Source organism: Oryctolagus cuniculus, chromosome 2 (assembly GCF_964237555.1).
Source record: "Oryctolagus cuniculus chromosome 2, mOryCun1.1, whole genome shotgun sequence".
NCBI classification, from domain to species: Eukaryota; Metazoa; Chordata; class Mammalia; order Lagomorpha; family Leporidae; genus Oryctolagus; species Oryctolagus cuniculus.
This window is the reverse complement of record NC_091433.1, coordinates 131,421,628-131,439,982: the sequence shown is the minus strand read 5'-3', so window position 1 is coordinate 131,439,982 and position 18,355 is coordinate 131,421,628. Positions and strand designations below refer to the sequence as shown.

The 18,355-nt window shown below is 39.9% G+C and overlaps 1 protein-coding gene across 23 annotated transcripts in view; it reads left to right on the top strand.

The window, feature by feature from the left end:
* Positions 1–18,355, top strand: part of ZNF638 (zinc finger protein 638) — a 167,350-nt gene that overhangs the window by 106,619 nt on the left and 42,376 nt on the right. For all 23 annotated transcript variants that reach the window (XM_051842786.2, XM_051842783.2, XM_051842785.2 and 20 more), the window contains 4 exons: positions 882–940; positions 1,340–1,392; positions 13,150–13,200; positions 18,009–18,077. In XM_051842786.2, the coding sequence (XP_051698746.2) occupies positions 882–940; positions 1,340–1,392; positions 13,150–13,200; positions 18,009–18,077 (232 nt within the window). The remainder of the gene's footprint in view (positions 1–881; positions 941–1,339; positions 1,393–13,149; positions 13,201–18,008; positions 18,078–18,355) is intronic.

The window sequence follows — 18,355 nt, the reverse complement described above, 5'->3', positions numbered from 1 at the left end:
TTACCTGCTGTGCCACACCACTGGCCCACAAGATCATCATTTTGATCTAAAGAATATCATCAAAAATTGGAATATAACCAAAGAATAAGGGCCAGGATTTTAGCTTACAGGGAGGAAATAAGTAATTTCAAGTTCTTTTAAAATTGAAGGTGTCTTTCAGAATGAAAACAAGTTGAACATCTTCTGATGTTTTTAGTCTTAGATATGCTTTGTCACAGATATGGTATAGGAAAAAAAAAAAAACCAGAATGTATGGGGTTTGGTACTATCTATGTTTCAGATCACCACTAGTGATATTGGTATGTATGCCCTGTGGATAAAGAGAAACTACTGACTTTTTCTGAGTGTAATGAAAATTTTTGAGTCTAGGAATGGCCTTTTAAATCTAGTTTCATGTTGTCATGAGAGTGTGGGTTGGTGGAAAGTCAAGGGCAGAAGCAGAGAGATCTTTATGAGGGTTTTGTAGTTAGCATAATATCACAATAATCTACTCTGGTAAATTACACCAGGGTGATAGCAGTTAGACATTTGAAACGTCACAGTGCTGTAATAAGTCTTCTTATTGAAAAGTAGTTAATGTTAAGAAAAATATAGATGAGTGGTAAATGATGGGCATGTAAAACTGTGCTGCAAGATCACAAATTGGGGGCAATCATTGTGGCATGGCATGTAAAGCCGCCACCTGTCATGTCGGCATCCCATATGGATGCTGATTTGAGCTGCAGTTAATGCAATAGTAAAAAGTAAATATTTAACTTTGGAGTAGGAAGATTTTTAGATTTTTTTTGTTGGATTCCCTTTATCCTTTTTTATATCTTCTGAATTGCTTTTTATAAATGGGAGAAAACTAAATATTTTTCTTAAATGCTTTTTGTTCATAGAACAAAGAAGTAAAGAAAAAGACTTTAGATTCAAAGAAAGTGTCTGCATCTGCATTAAAGTAAGTAATTCCATGATTTCATTGACTGAAGAATGTGTGTATGAGTTAAGAAATAATTAATTTGTAAAACATTTTAATATGAGGACACCAAAATAAAATATAAAGTTATTTTCGGGCAAAATTTTAGAATTCAATGTGTAGTTTTTTGATAATACACATTTTCCACAAACTTTTTGAATATCGCTGGTATATGTGGATTTCAAAATCTTTTGCACCAAAATTATGTTTTAATTCTATTTTGTATGAACCTTTTGAAGTACCCATGTAATTTCATCACCGTAAGGACAAACTGAATGGGACATAGTTCCAGTTGAGTTGCTTTAAACTTTTTTAGATTTAAATAATTCATTTTTGGAATTTTTTTAAGATTTAGAACTTCTCATTTCTTCTTTTAAATAGGAAAGATGCAGATCCTTCCAAAACTGTTGAAACTGTTACTTCAACTTTTACTGGTAAGTCGTTCCTTTTTCTCCAGATAAGTGTATGTTGTCAGTTTACTAGAACTTTTTAAAGATGATTCTAGAAAGATATTATTTATTGTGCTTTGATAGAAGGTACCCATATTGCATCCTTTAATTGGCACTTGTATTAAGCAATTGGTTAATGTGTAAGTGCTAGATAATTACATTCTCTCTTCTGAAATAAATCTAAGAACCCTATGAGACAATATTTGTGAAATGCCTATCATAGTTTTGTAGTTAATGGTTGTTTTTTATATGTTTAGGTAGTTTTGAAATACTTTCCTCCATCCCCTCATCATAAACTCACAAGACAAAACGTAAAGAAATATATGTTAAAATAGCTTATCTGATCCCCTTTTATTTTGAAAGGTAGCTGAAAAACACTAAACAAAAATATATGCTATCATATATATATATACATGTTCTAAAAATTGTACCTTTACAGTCATAAAAACATTTCATGTGTTTAAATTTAGCTAAATGAATTTTACCTAATTTTTAAAAATATTTATTTATTATTTATTAGAAAGGCAGGTTAACAGAGAGGTAGAGACACAAAGAGGGGTCTTCCATCTGCTGGTTCACTTCCCAAATGGCCGCAATAGCCAGAGCTGGGCCAATCCAAAGCCAGTAGCCGGGAGCTTCTTTCAGGTCTCCCACGCAGGTGCAGGGGCCCAAGGACTTGGGCCATCTTCTACTTCTTTCCAAGGCCATAGCAGAGACCTGGATCAGAAGAGAGCAGCTGGGACTCAAATCGGTACCCATATGGGATGCCAGCACTGCCAGCGGCCTTAATTTTACATAACTTTTTTAAACTGGATGGAGAGAGAAATTGCTGCCAAAATAGCACTCTTGAGATGAGTGAAAATAAACAATTTGATAGTGAGGAACAAGACAGAAAACCTGAAATCAAGCAGACTTAAAGAAATTCAGAAAGTTAAATTGTGTTTTGTATGTTCTGCTTGGGGGAAGGCAGGTATATAATATATTTTGGATTCCTGTTCAGAATAGAATAAGAGTTGTTCTTTTTTTTTAATAACGCTATTTTTTTTCTTTTTATTTATTTATTTATTTGACAGAGTTAGACAGTGAGAGAGATAGACAGACATAAAGGTCTTCTTTTCTTTGGTTCAGCCCCCAAATGGCCGCTACAGCCGGCACTGCACTGATCTGAAGCCAGGAGCCAGGTGCTTCTTCCTGGTCTCCCATGTGGGTACAGGGCCCAAGCACTTGGGCCATCCTCCACTGCCTTCCTGGGCCACAGCAGAGAGCTGGACTGGAAGAGGAGCAGCCAGGACTAGAACCTGGTGCTCATATGGGATGCTGGCGCTACAGGCAGAGGATTAACCAAGTGAGCCACGGTGCCGGCCTCCTGAGAGTTGAAGTTCTAAAGCAATCAGGTGACTGGAAAGTTAGATTGTATAAAAATCTCCTTTCTCCTAATGTTTAGTTGGATTGAGTACCTGAAATATTGTATTATGGATAGCTTCTGGAATGCAATGTATTTTCACTAGGATTTTAAATTAGGTGTTGTGTGTGAACAAATATACAAGAGGGCTTCAAAAAATTCGTGGAAAAAAATCATACTTTAATACCATTTTCCATGAACTTTTGGAAGTTACCTGATAGAGAAGCAGAAAATGACTTTATGCGGGTGGGTGACATAACAAAGGTAACAAAACTAAATACTCATTCTAAAGAAGACTTTGAAGATCATGCATTTGACCCCATTAATAGCATTTCTCAAAACATGTTGTGTGAGACTAATTCCTAGAAGATGTTTTGGTTCAGATAATTTGGGGTAATCAGGACCTCATATGAAAAGGTTAGTTAAAATGGTGTAGAAAGGTAAAATTTAAATTTTATTATCTGGAATATTTTAGTGGATATAATATAAAAGTTAAAAGAAAAACTTTTTTCCAGGTTTCATACAAGATGAATTCTATTAGAGTAGTGTGGTACTTTTTATTATAATTGGAAAACTTAATACTTTTTTTTATATTTGGGGCAAACTGTTAACTTAGATTTGAACATTTCAAAAGTTCAGCTATCAAAGAATATCTGTTAGAGATATCTTTTATTTTGACAGTTACATGGCTTCGAAAGTAGAATGCAGGTGCCTGAGAAACTGTTGTTCAAGGTGTAGATTTTGGAAATGACCTTATAATAAAAGTAATGAATATAAGGGGGTAAGTGCATACATGTGCAAAGAAAGAGAAGAACTTATAAATCAAGCAAGTACATGTCAGAAAGATAAGGGTGCATGATGTCTTTCTGAGGTCAGCTGTATCAGATTAAGGATGATAGGAAAAGTTAGGATGGTTTAAAGATAATTTTGACTATAAGCACAAATAAAAAAGGAAGGGGAATGGGGCTGGTGCTAGGGTGCAGCAGGTTAAGCTGCAGCTTGTCACAACATCCCATAGTGGACTTCCCCTCCAGCTCCTTGCTAATGTGCCTGGGAAGGCAGTGGAAGACTGCCCAAGTACTTGGGCCCCTGCACTCATGTGGGAGACCAGGATGGAGTCCTGGCTCCTGGTTTCCCCCTGGCCCAGCAGTGGCTTTTGGTGGCCATATGGAGAGTGAACAAGTTATGGAAGGTCCCTCTGTCTTTGTCATTCTGCCTTTCAAGCAAACAAAACAAATTTTTGAGAAAAGAAAGGGGAAGTCTAAAGAAGAACACAAAAGCATAATTTGATAATAAAGGGAAATATTAGAATTCTTATACAGTGTGATTTTGAAAAAATGTTTGAGTACCTACTGTGTGTCAATTATAGGAAGCATGTTCTAGAGGCTTAGGATACAGTAGTAAACCAAATTGCATTCCTGTCCCCAAGTAGCTTACATTTAACTTGAGGTGACAAACATTAAATGATGTGTATTTTAGAAAGAAGAGGCATGACAAAAAGGGAAAGTAGACAGGGTAAAGGTGATCCAGGATGAGTTGATTTAAAGTTTGAATTTTAATGCACAGAAAAAGGCAGTAATAATTTTATTAAAGCAGTCTACTAACATAATCTGTGCCATCAGGGAGAAAATAAAAGGAAGAAATTTAAATTTCAAGGATCTGCTTTGTGGTTGTTATGCAGACTAGGCACATTGGTTTATTTTTTTTTATTTATTTATTTTTTTGGACAGGCAGAGTTAGAGAAAGGTCTTCCTTTTCCCTTGGTTCACCCCTCAAATGGCCGCTACGGCTGGCGCACTGCGCCAATCCAAAGCCAGGAGCCAGGTGCTTCCTCCTGGTCTCCCATGTGGGTGCAGGGCCCAAGGACTTGGACTTGGGCCATCCTCCACTGCCTTCCTGGGCCACAGCAGAGAGCTGGACTGGAAGAGGAGCAACCGGGACAGAATCTGGCGCCCCGACCAGAACTAGAACCTGGGGTGCAGGCGCCGCAGGCAGAGGATTAGCCTAGTGAGCCGCGGCGCCGGCCAGCACATTGTATTTTTAATTTAGTTTCATTTTATGTTAAAGGTAGTAAGACAGAGCAGAGATGAGACAGAGACTTTCCATCTGCTGGTTCACTTCCTAGATGTCCTCAGCAGGAGGGTTGGACCAGGCAGAAGCTAGGAGTCTGGAACTCCATGCCAGTCTCCCATGCAAGTGGCAGGAACCCAGGTATTTGAGCCATTACCTGTTGCCTCCAAGGGTGCTTGCAGGAAGCTTGGCCTGAAGCTGAGGAACTGGGATTCAAATCAGACACTCTGATAAGGGATGTAGTTGTCCCATGTAGCGACTTAATTTCACCAAAATTGATGAAATTGACCCAGTATGTTTACGTTACTTGATCCTGTAAGTTCTGTAAGTTACACTTTGTTCATTTTATAGGTGAAGAAACAGATTTGGAGAGGTTAAATAACTTAAGGTCACATGAACGAATTAGGTATCAAAATCAAAATTAGAATTCCAAAGCTTTTAGCCTCTATTAAATTACCTCTTTTAGACTGAAAATGTGTTTCTTTCTTTTTTATTTTTTTTTAAGGGAAAGAGTTTGTTGGGGGAAACCCGACAGACTGCAGGGATGGAATGAAGAAGAAAAAGAGGGAGAAGGAGAGTGTAAGAGATACAGAGAGAGAGAGATCAAGAGACAGACAGATAGTGAAAATGTGGTTTTTTTTGTTTGTTTATAAGATTTATTTATTTATTTGAAAGCCAGAGTTAACACAGAGAGGAGAGAGAGGGGTCTTCCATCCGATGGTTCACTCCCCACTTGGCTGCAACGGTCAGAGCTGTGCCGATCGAAAGCCAGGAGCCAGGAGCTTCTTCTGGGTCTCCCATGCAGGTGCAGGGGCCTAAGGACTTGGGCCATCTTCTACTGTTTTCCCAGGCCATAGCAGAGAGCTGATCAGAAGTGGAGCAGCTGGGTCTCGAACTGGCACCCATATGGGATGCTGGCGCTTAAGGCCAGGGCATTAACCCACTGTGCCACAGCACTAGCCCGAAAATGTATCTCTAATTTTATATGATCACCGTTCTTTTATTCTCCCTTAATAGTTTCCAAAAAGTTTATTCTTTTCATGTCCTTTCTGGGCAGTTTTTGTTTTTCTTCCCTTTCCATGTCTTTAAGGACCAGTGCCATCTGCTATACACACATAAATCCCTGTATCCTCTCAAGTTTATTCCTCTCATTTAACATTCTACACTAGTCATCCAGTGTAGAAACTCATGAGTAGTGCATAAACCTATCTTTCATTTTCTTCTGTCCTACCCAATTAAATTTAAGTAACACTCCTTTCATCTCATCAGTGACTGATTCATTTTAGTTCTCTTGACTCCTCTTCAGCTCTCAGATGCTTTTGCCTTTGTTTCTTCACTCTTGTAACTCTTTCAGTTCATTCTCTTAAATTTAAGCTTTTGAAAATAGCTTCCTGATTGGTAGTTTTGTTCCATTCTCTGCTCCATTAGTCATTCTGTTGCCTCTTTAAAGCACATGTGATCATTTCACTCCTTGTGACCCATAGAATGAAGTCCAAGTCCTTCAGTTTTGTATAAATTACCCTTTAGCCTCATAGTACTTTTTTCATTCTCTTAATATACAATTTAATATTATATTCCAACAACTCAGAACAGTTTATTTTCCATCTGTGCCTTGCTGTTTCATTCCTTGTTCTTCATCTGTGCAGCCTGTATGCATGGAATAGTTGTCTTAACAGCCAGTGAACTTAGTAAGTACCTATTTAATAGGTGTCAAGCAAGATACTAAAGATACAAAATCAATTGAGACTCCTTTTGGGAGGTGAGGTGAGACAAATCCTAAGTTATCCTTTAAGGACCATCTCAGGTGAAACATTATGATACCTTCCCTGACTCCTAGGTCCTAGAAGCTTCCAGCTCTCTTTTGGTAATAATTTGTACATTAAGTCAAGTAGTATTAGCAGTTTGTTAATAAATGTCTACTTTACTGGACAGTTGAGGTAATATTTATGTTTTCATTCTTTAATCTCTAGTTATACTATAAGGGCTTAATGAATAAATATTTGTAGGAGAAACAGTACAGGTATAATTAACCAAGGTTTATATTTACATTGTGATTGAATACATGGGAAAAGTATACAAAACCTTTTTTTTTTTTTTTAAAGATTTATTTATTTGAAAGTCAGAGTTACACAGAGAGAAGACAGGCAGAGAGAGAGAGAGAGAGAGAGGTCTTCCATCTGATGGTTCACTCCCCAATTGGCTGCAACGGCTGGAACTGTGCCGATCCAAAGCCAGGAGTCAGGAGCTTCTTCCAGGTCTCCCACGCAGGTGCAGGGGCCCAAGGACTTGGGCCATCTTCTACTGCTTTCCCAGGCCACAGCAGAGAGCTGGAATGGAAGAGGAGCAGCCAGGACTAGAACCGGCACCCATATGGGATGCTGGCACTTTAGGCCAAGGCGTTAACCTGCCGCGCCACAGCAAAGACCCTTTTTTTTTTTTTTTTAAGATTTATTTATTTATTTGAAAGAGTTACACAGAGAGGGGAGGGGGAGGCACAAAACCTTGTTTGTCATCTATAAGCCTTTTTTGCTTTCCTTTTTAAAAAAAGTATCTTTGCCTTTTCAGTTCCCAGATGAAAATGAATTAAATTAAAATATATTTATCAAAGTAATAAATGTTTATTGTTAAAATTCCATTTTTCAGATGTTTAAAGTGATTCCCACTATCTAGATACTGCCTCTGTTAAGTCAGTTATTTCCCCAACATAATTTTTTCCTCAATTAAAACACTCTGCTGATAAGTTTTCCACATGTGAATTCCACCATGTGGAAAACAGTAACTGTAGTCATATTCCAGCTATTCCATAGCATTCAGAAGAAAGGAAAGCTTCCTTTAAAAAGGAATGGGGAGGTGGAGAAAAGAATAGAGACAGGGGACATGAGAAAAAAACAAGCTAAATGCTGCCATCAGAGACATGTACACTTGTCAGAATGGCTAAGATAATAATAATACCAAATACTGATGAGGATATAGAAAAACTCATATGTTGCTGATGGGAATGTAAAATGGTACAGCCATTCTGGAAAAGCATATGGCACTTTCTTAACAACTCCACCTATGTGCTTACTACATGACCGCACATTTGTCCTAGAGGAAAGAAAACTTATGTCCACTCAAATACTTATACATGAATACTATAGCTATTTCATTCATAATAAAAGAGATTATAAACAACTCAAATGTCATTCAGTGGATAGATGTGAGACAAACAGGTATATCCTTAGCATAGATTACTACTCAGTGAAAAGAAAGGAATCAACTATTTATATGTAAGCCACTCAGATATATTGCAGAGGAATTGTGTTGATTGGAAAAAAAAAATGTTAAGTTTTTTACATTATAGGATTCAATTTGTGTCACACTCTTGAAATAATAGTTCTGGAGTCTCTATAGATGAGTGATTGTCAGAAGTTTGGGGAGGGGAGGAGGTGCCACTTGGTATAAGTGGCCATAGTAGAGATCCTTGATAAGCCTGCCCCGCAGCTCACTAGGCTAATCCTCCGCCTTGTGGCACCGGCACACCGGGTTCTAGTCTCGGTCGGGGCGCCAGATTCTGTCCGGTTGCCCCTCTTCCAGGCCAGCTCTCTGCTGTGGCCAGGGAGTGCAGTGGATGATGGCCCAAGTCCTTGGGCCCTGCACCCCATGGGAGACCAGGAGAAGTACCTGGCTCCTGCCATTGGATCAGCGCAGTGCGCCAGCCACGGCGGCCATTGGAGCGTGAACTAATGGCAAAGGAAGACCTTTCTCTCTGTCTCTCTCTCTCACTGTCCACTCTGCCTGTCAAAAAAAAAACAAAAGATCCTTGAGAAGGAATGTTTTGTATCTTCAGTGGTGGTGGTTAGACTAATATGCACAGGTTTATGTCCTGTAAATTTTACAGAATTGAATATATACTCTGGATTGTAAAACTAGTAAAATTTTATGTTAGTAGATTTGTAGCAGTATATTATGCTATAGTTACACAACATTTTACTGTTGGAGTCAAACTGAGTGAAGGATATATGGAATCTCTCCCTGTTAACTTCTTAGAACACCATGTCAGTCAGTGTACAATTATCTGGTTACTGAATGAAAATTTTAAAGTATTTATTTACTGATAAAGGGTTCATAATAAGTTACAAATGTAGGGTGATTTAACTTAGGAATTTAATTGTAGATGTAGAGGGTGGGCATTTGGTGCAATAGTTGAAATCCTGGTTGGGATGATGCCTGTTTCCTGTATTGAACTGCCTGGCCTTGAATCTCAGCTCCACTTCCAATTCTGGCTTCTTGTTAATGTGCATCCTGGGAAGCAGAGGTGATGGTTTAAATACTGAGATCTCTGCCACTCCCAGAGGAGACTCATATTGACTTTCCCAGGCTTCCGGCTTCAGCCTAGTCCAGCCCTGACTGTAGCAGGCATTTAGGGAATGAGCCATTAGGTGGAAGATACCTCTCTGTCTCTGCCTTTTAAATAAAATGAAAATAAAGGCCGGCGCCGTGGCACCGGCACACCGGGTTCTAGTCCCGGTCGGGGCGCCGGATTCTGTCCCGGTTGCCCCTCTTCCAGGCCAGCTCTCTGCTGTGGCCCGGGAGTGCAGTGGAGGATGGCCCAGGTCCTTGGGCCCTGCACCCGCATGGGAGACCAGGAGAAGCACCTGGCTTCTGGCTTCGGATCAGCGTGGTGCGCTGGCCGCGGCAGCCATTGGAGGGTGAACCAACGGCAAAAGGAAGACCTTTCTCTCTGTCTGTCTCTCTCTCACTGTCCACTCTGCTGTCAAAAATAAAAATTAAAAAAAAAGTAAAATAAAAATAAAAATTCCCCTCCCCCCAAATATAGATATAAAACTAGTATACAAGGAGTCTTTTAAAAGTTCATGGAAAATTTATATTATGAAAAGATTGTATATGGATTTAAAAAATTTTTACAGCAGGGCCAGCATTGTGGCAGAGCAGGTAAAGCTGCTGCCTGCTGTGCCAGCATCCCATTTGGGTACTGTTTGAAATCCCAGCTGCTCCATTTGCAATCCAGCTCCCTGCTATTGGTCTGGGAAAGCAGCAGAAGACGACCCGAGTCCTTGGACCTCTGCCACCCGTGTGTGGGACCTGGATAAGCTCCTGGCTGCTGGCTTTGGTCTGGCCCTGCACTGACTGTTGCAGCCATTCGGGAATGAACCAGCGGATGGATGATCAATCTCCCCTCTTCTGCTCCCCTTCCCCCATGTAACTGACTTTCATTTTTTTTAATTTTTTTTATTTTTTATTTATTTATTTATTTATATTTTTTTTTTTGACAGGCAGAGTGGACAGTGAGAGAGAGAGACAGAGAGAAAGTTCTTCCTTTTGCCGTTGGTTCACCCTCCAATGGCCGCCGCGGCTGGCGCGCTGCGGCCGGCGCACCGCGCTGATCCGATGGCAGGAGCCAGGAGCCAGGTGCTTTTCCTGGTCTCCCATGGGGTGCAGGGCCCAAGCACCTGGGCCATCCTCCACTGCACTCCCTGGCCACAGCAGAGGGCTGGCCTGGAAGAGGGGCAACCGGGACAGAATCCAGCGCCCCGACTGGGACTAGAACCCGGTGTGCCGGCGCCGCAAGGCGGAGGATTAGCCTAGTGAGCCGCGGCGCCGGCCCGTAACTGACTTTCAAAGAAATAAATCTTTAAAATAATTTTACAACAAAATAAGTATACCTTTTAATTCCATTTTTCCATTTTTTTGAAGTATCCTTGAAGTATCTGGAAGCACTGTGAATGATGTACTGTACACAGGAGAGGGTCTTACTGGAAGTGTAAAAATGTTTCAAAATGAGGAAATCTTTTGATTCTATTTACCATACTTTAAAATATCATGGTTTTTTTTTTTTCTAGAGATATTTGATGAAGTTTAACATTCATTTCTTGCATTCAAAAGAAATTGTCAAAGTAGACAGCTACTTAAGTATGATTGTTTATATACATGTGCTTTATTTATGTGCACACGTATGTACACAGGTACACGTGTGTCGACTTAAAAGCCAGCATATGCTTAATGGTAAAACATCAGATGCATTTCCATCAAGGTTGGGAACTAAACAGTATACTCATCATTACCCCTTTGAGTTAACATAAATGCTTTTTTTTAAAAAAAAGATTTATTTATTTGAAAGTCAGAGAGAGAGAGAGAGGGAGAGGCAGAGAGAGACAGAGGGGTCTTCCATTCACTGGTTCACTCCCCAGTTGGCTGCAATGGTTGGAGCTGCACTGATCCGAAGTTAGGAGCTAGGAGCTTCTTCCAGGTCTCCTATGTGGGTGCAGGGGCCCAAGGACTTGGGCCATCTTCTGCTGCTTTCCCAGGTCATAGCAGAGAGCTGGATTGGAAGTGGAGCAGCTGGGACTCGAACTGGTACCCATATGAGATGCTGGCTCTGCAGGCGGTGGCTTTACCCGCTACACTACAGTGCCGGCCCCAATAAATGCTTTTCTAGTCAGTGCAACACAAATCAAAAAGCATGAAAATTGGAAAGTAAGATGCAACTTTTTTATTTGCAAATAAAATAATATGAAAAACTCAAAAGAAATTAGTTAAAATGCCAGTAAATTGGGGCCAGTACTGCAACATAATGGGCTAAAGCCTCTGCATGCAGCACTGGCATCCCATATGGGCGCTGGTTCTAGTCCCAACTGTTCCTTGTCCGATCCAGCTCTCTGCTGTGGCCTGGATAAACAGTAGAAGATGGCCCAAGTTCTTGTGCTCCTGCACCCATGTGGGAGACCTGGAGAAAGCTTCTGGCTTCCTGGCTTCGGATCAGCCTAGCTCTGGCCATTGCAGTCATTTGGGGAGTGAACCAGTGGATGGAAGACCTCTTTCTCTGTCCCCACTGTTTCTGTCTGTAACTATCTCTCAAATGAGTCAAAAAACAAAACAAAACAAAACAAAAAAAAACTTTTAAAAAAAGCTAGTAAATTGAACTATAATTACTCATCTTAATTCTCTTAAGTCGGTACGTGTTAATTGATTCATTATATATAAACAATATGTAATCTAATAAAGTATTCTGTTTAAAATAATAAAAATGGTGAGAACTTTAAAAAATTTGAATTAAAAAAGTATTTTTTTCCTGAGAGGCAGAGGGATAAGAGATTGTCCGTCTACTGGTTCATTCCCCAAATGCCTGTAACAGCTAGGGCAGGAGTCAGGAATTCAGTCCTGGTCTTTCTCATGGGTCACAGGTACCAACCACTCCAGCCATTGTCTGCTACCTCCCAGGGTACACATTAGCAGGAAGCTGGAATCTAGAGCAGGGCTGGGTCTTAATTTCAGGCACTTTGATAGGTGATATAGCCATTCCCACAAGTCATCTTAAACTGTCGACCAAATGGCCACTCCAGATCTTTGAAAATATTACTAACAGGCATAAAATATGGCTTAAAAGACAGAACTCACCCTTGGGTGGACAGCCTTTCCACTATAAAATGCCTGTTTGTTGTAATACAGAAATATTTTGAACTTTGTAAAAATTATCAGTAAGAATTTTTAAAAATTATTACATTACATCTTTGGTCCACCTGTAATTTGTTTTGGTATAAATGCTTTACTTTATCAAAAGTAAAGAGTGATACATAGAATGGTAAAGACATTTAAAAATATGGACGATATTTTTTCTTTAAATTTCAGAGTGAGGAAATCCTTCCCAATCAGGAAGACGTTTGACTACATTAAAAGTATTTTGCATAAGTATTTTGCATAACTTTTTAAAACAATTATTATCTATGTGATACAGACTAATTAATATATAAGAAGTTCTCATAAATAACAAAAAAACTCAACAATCCAAAAGATAAATTGCCAAAATAATATGGATAGGTATGTTATAGACACAGTAGAGATGACTTTTAAACATATGGAAATTGATACAACTTTATTCAAAAGTAAAGAAGCAAAAATTAAATCACACCAGTTTCCATCTCATATTTGAAAGGTTGGTAACTTTTCTTACCAAGTTAGACTTTTGACTTGATAGCATATTATAGAAATGAATAGAGAAGTTTCACTCTTGTGCTATTAATGGGAATATTAATTGGTACATCCTTCCAGGAGAACAGTTTAATGATAATCATTAAAATTTAAATTTATATGCCTTTTAACATATGAAGTCCATGTATTAAGATCAGTCCCCATGATTCCATGGACATACAGAGATAAGTATAGGAGTGTTGTTTATAGTAGTCTATCAAAATTATTGCCAGATTATTGTTATCTAAATCCATATGATGTTATTTGTGATGTGTTATTAAAATAATTTCTTGTTATTTTAGCCAGAACTGGACAAGCCAAGACATCTGCATCCAAAGTAAACAAATCTGCAGGTATGTTTTTGATTAGGATTCTAGCTATACTAATTTTAAATTATTTAAGAAGTATTTAATAGTTGTCTTGGATTTTATATGACATGTATTGAATATATACTAATCTTTGAGATTTATATAGTCACAAGAAGTTTTCATAAACAGGATGATTTTTTTATGAAAATAAAATTCTGGATTGGCTTTATGGCTCAGTGGGTTAAGCTACCGCCTGTGATGCTGGATCCCATATAGGTACCAGTTCGTGTCCCAGCTGCTCCACTTCCAATCCAGCTCCCTGCTGATGGTCTGGAAGAGGCAGTGGAGAATGGCCAAAGTGCTTGGGCCCCTGTCACCCAAGAGGGAGCCCTGGATGAAGCTCCTGGCTCTTGCCTTCAGTCTGGCCCAGCCCAGCCCTAGCCATTGGCAGCCATCTGAAAAGTGAACTAACAGATGGAGCAGCTCTCTCTCTCTCTCTCTAACTCTGACTTCAAATTAAATAAATAAATCTTCACTTGATCTTATCCAAAGACCAAGAAGTGATAAATCTTTAAAAAAATTTTTTTTTCTGGAGAAAGTACTAGAGTATACTAAAAAGTTTATGAAAAAGTAGAATTAAATAAAAGTTTATTTTGATGCAGAAAATTTTGAAACCCACACATAATGTTCTCATGCTATTTATTTTCTATGAGGCTTTTTGAAAGCCTTTCATATTTCTCATAATGCATATATTGGAGTCTTCTCTGTTTCCTTTTTTTTTTTTTTTAAAGATTTATTTATTTGAAAGGCAGAGTTACAGAGGAAAAGGCAGAGAGATAGAGGTCTTCAGTTACTGGTTTACTCCCCAAATGGCGGCAACGGCCAGAGCTGGGCTGATCCGAAGCCAGGAGCCTGGAGCTTCTTCCAGGTCTCTCACATGGGTGCAGGGGCCCAAGGACTTGGGCCATCTTTTACTGCTTTCCCAGGCCATAGCAGAGAGCTGGATTGGAAGTGGATCAGTCGGGTCTCGAAGTGGTGCCCATATGGGATGCTGGTGCTTCAGGCCAGGACGTTAACCCACTGTGCCACAGCACCGGCCCCTATAATTGGTTTTTAAGTAATTATTATTCTCCTTCCTCCTTTGGCATAATCCTCCTTTCTGTTTTTCCCTACCGTCTCTACTAAATGCAGGTTAATTCAGGATCATCTCTTTTAATAGAGGTCAATGTATTAAATTTTCTTCCCCATAATGTTGAAAAGGAAAGGAAACTGTTAAGCTGGGAAGTCCCACTGTTAGTGGCAGAGAGTTTTCATATTGTCATATCTTAGAAGGAGTAATCTGGGGGCAGGCACTGTGGCGCAGTGGGTTAACTCCCTGGCCTGAAGTGCCAGCATCCCATATGGGCGTCGATTCGAGACCTGCCTGCTCCACTTCCAATCCAGCTCTCTGCTATGGCCTGGGAAAGCAGTGGAAGATGGCCCAAGTCTTTGGGCCCCTGCACCCATGTGGGAGACCTGGAGGAAGCTCCTGGCTCCTGGCTTTGGATCGGCGCAGCTCTAGCCGTTGCAGCCAATTGGGGAGTGAACCATCAGATGGAAGACCTCTCTCTCTCTCACTCTCTCACTCTCTCACTCTCTCACTCTCTCACTCTCTCAGCCTTTCCTCTCCCTGTGTAACTCTGACTTTCAAATAAATAAATAAATCTTAAAAAAAAAGTAATCTGAATGGAATTATGAGTTGCTAAGAAACTTGTCTTGAAGATGCATTTATTTTTGCGAAATTAAATTATTACTTTGATAATAATTGTGTGATACTCATAGTGGAATTGCACTAGCCTTCCCATAGCTATGGAAAATCAATGCTGGCCAGTGCCGCGGCTCACTAGGCTAATCCTCTGCCTTGCGGTGCCGGCACATGGGGTTCTAGTCCCGGTTGGGGCGCCGGATTCTGTCCCGGTTGCCCCTCTTCCAGGCCAGCTCTGCCCGGGAGTTCAGTGGAGGATGGCCCAAGTGCTTGGGCCCTGCACCCGCATGGGAGACCAGGAGAAGCACCTGGCTCCTGCCTTCGGATCAGCGCAGTGCACAGGCAGCAGCACACTGGCCGCGGCGGCCATTGGAGGGTGAACCAACGGCAAAAGGAAGACCTTTCTCTCTCTAACTGTCCATTCTGCCTGTCAGAAATAAAAAAAAAAAAAAAAAAAGAAAAGGAAAATCAATGCTATTTTTCCTGAAATTCTAGTTCTTTGGCGGTATTAGTAAAATGAATTAACTTGTGATAGTAATATAAGGATAGTGAAAGAAAAGTCTGTGGCCTTACCTAACTAGTGTAGAGGAACTTGTGAACAACTAAGAATTGATTAATTTAGATAACAAGCTGTAAGGGTTGGTACCGTGGTCCTGCCTTACTTGGGACAATATATTTCAAGACCTCCAATGGATGCCTGAACTGTGGCTGGTACAGAACCTTTTATAAACTATGTATTTTTCCATATATTCCTGTGATAAAAACTTTATGAATTTGACACAAGAAGAGCTATAATAACAATAATAGAACATAGTGTGTGAATGTGGGCTCTTCCTTTCCCCTCAAAATATTTTATAATACTTTCACTATTCACTTAGGAAGCGCTCTGCTGTTTTTCTTTGACTATCAAATTGCCAGCATTACTACTCTTGTGCTTTGGGGCTGTTATGAAATTACACTTCTGTTTAACTGGGACACTGAGATAACCAGTCTAACAGCAGAGATGCTACTATGTAACAAATGGCTCAGAAAGTTTGTGGCAAGTAAGATTAAAATATGTTTATTTTGGTAAAAAGAAAATAATCTTTTTTTTTTTTTTTTGACAGGCAGAGTGGACAGGGAGAGAGAGAAACAGAGAGAAAGGTCTTCCTTTGCCATTGGTTCACCCTCCAATGGCCACCGCGGCTGGTGCGCTGCGGCCGGCGCACCGCGCTGATCCGAAGGCAGGAGCCAGGTGCTTATCCTGGTCTCCCATGGGGTGCAGGGCCCAAGGACTTGGGCCATCCTCCACTGAACTCCTGGGCCACAGCAGAGAGCTGGCCTGGAAGAGGGGCAACCGGGACAGAATCTGGCGCCCCGACCGGGACTAGAACCCTGTGTGCCGGCGCCGCAAGGCAGAGGATTAGCCTAGTGAGCCGCGGCGCTGGCCAAGAGAAAATAATCTTAAAACCCATTTGTGTAAGCTGTCTTTAAAGTTCTTAGTGAATAGGTGTTATGAGAAAACTATACATGAACTACAAAAATTTTTTGCACCAAAGTAAACTTACTGGTAAATTGCAGTTTTCCACAAATACTTTGAAGTCTCATATACAGTATGGATTCACTGGACAAAGGGATCACACATGGAACAGCTTGCGATTTCATCATGCTACTTGAGAACAGCGTACAATTTAAAATCTAATGAGCTGTTTATTTGTAGAGTTTTCCATTTTGTACTTACAGACCATGGTTAACTGTGGATATCTGAAACCATGCACGCCTAAACTGCAGATAAGGGAGGACTATTTGTGCTGCCTTTTTGGACTAAAATTATGGTCTATCTTTGAATATAAAGGGTGGGTTTATAAACACTTTCAGTTGATTTTTGTGGATGTCAGTGATTGTCTCTTTTTTTTAAAGTATAATAATAAGTATAATAGTGTTCCCTCACAGGGTTTCTTCCTGTTAGGTAGTTGTAGCAGTCACCACCCTTGTTTATATATGGAATAGTCCACATAGGAGTCTTGTGAATGCCCTGTGGCTCACTTGGTTAATCCTCTGCCTTTGGCGCCGGCATCCCATATTGGCTCCAGTTCTAGTCCCGGTTGCTTCTCTTTCAGTCCAGCTCTCTGCTGTAGCCTGGGAGGGCAGTGGAGGATGGCCCAAGTCCTTGGGCCCCTGTACCCATGTGGGAGACCAGGAGGAAGCACCTGGCTCCTGGCTTCACATCGGCGCAGGACCGGCTGTTGCGGCCATTTGGGGAGTGAACCAATGAAAGGAAGACCTTTCTCTTTGTCTCTCTCACTGTCTATAACTCTACCTGTCAAATAAATAATAAAAAATACATTTTTAAAAAAAGAAATCTTGTGACTGCCCCAAGGCTTCTCAGTTTATCTTGGGAGTTCAATTTAGAGCTATGATTTCTCATCCTGGATTTTTCCTCATACTTTGTTCTTATGAATCCTGATTTTCAGAGCTAAGTCTCTTGCTCTGTTAAAGATGGTTTTACTCCCTGTTCAACATCTGTACTGCAACTTTGATCGTAGTCCATAAATAGCAACATCTTGGAAAATAAGCAACAGTAATAGCTAGGTGACAAAGAATGTTTGGAGAGATTTTAGTAGTCCTGAGCAATTTAAATAGTCCTGTACAGCAAGAACATTCTAGCAGTGAATCAAAGCAAACTTTATGTGACCTCACCACAATTTAGATGTTACTGAATGCTTTTTAACCAACTGGGAGCAAAGCAAGTAAGCATGGGTTGAAAAGCTCTAGCTTTAACTGCTTTTGTAACTATTAAAAGCATGGTTTTTTGCTTTTTTTTTTCCTCCTATCCTTGAAATTGGTAATTTTCCTTCTGGTTGTTGGACACATTCACAAGTTCACTTAACCTGCCTGAATGCTGTACCCCATCAGGGAAGTGAAATGTTTGTTCAGTGATGTATTGTTTCCTGAAAATTACCGTAATTGCTAGAATTAGAAAATGTCTTGTGCCCCCAAAGATGATAGCATTTTACATTTTGAACAAAATTCTAATCTGTTGTTCTTCTATTCTTTTCCTGTGAGGTTCTTTGGAGATTATTCATACTAGTTAAGTAAACCAACTTTGACTGTAGCTTTTGTGATTTAGGGAAATCAGCAAGTTCTGTAAAATCTGTGGTAACAGTAGCTGCGAAAGGTAAAGCTTCAGTCAAAACAGGTAAGACTGTTGGAGAAGCAATGTGTTATTAAGTTTATTCTTAATTCTCCTTTAAAGAATATAATAAGTGTAATATCAAAAGCAAGTTTCAAATTCCTAAAATAGATTTTAGCATCTTATAACATTTGAAGAAGTTAATAGATACTACACACCTATATGGTACTATATACACACTACATATACACAACTTTTTGACTGTACATTTTTCACAGGTGCATAATCACATGCTGGTCTGTCACTTCCTCTCTATAAGTGGTTTAATCATTATTTTCCTCTTT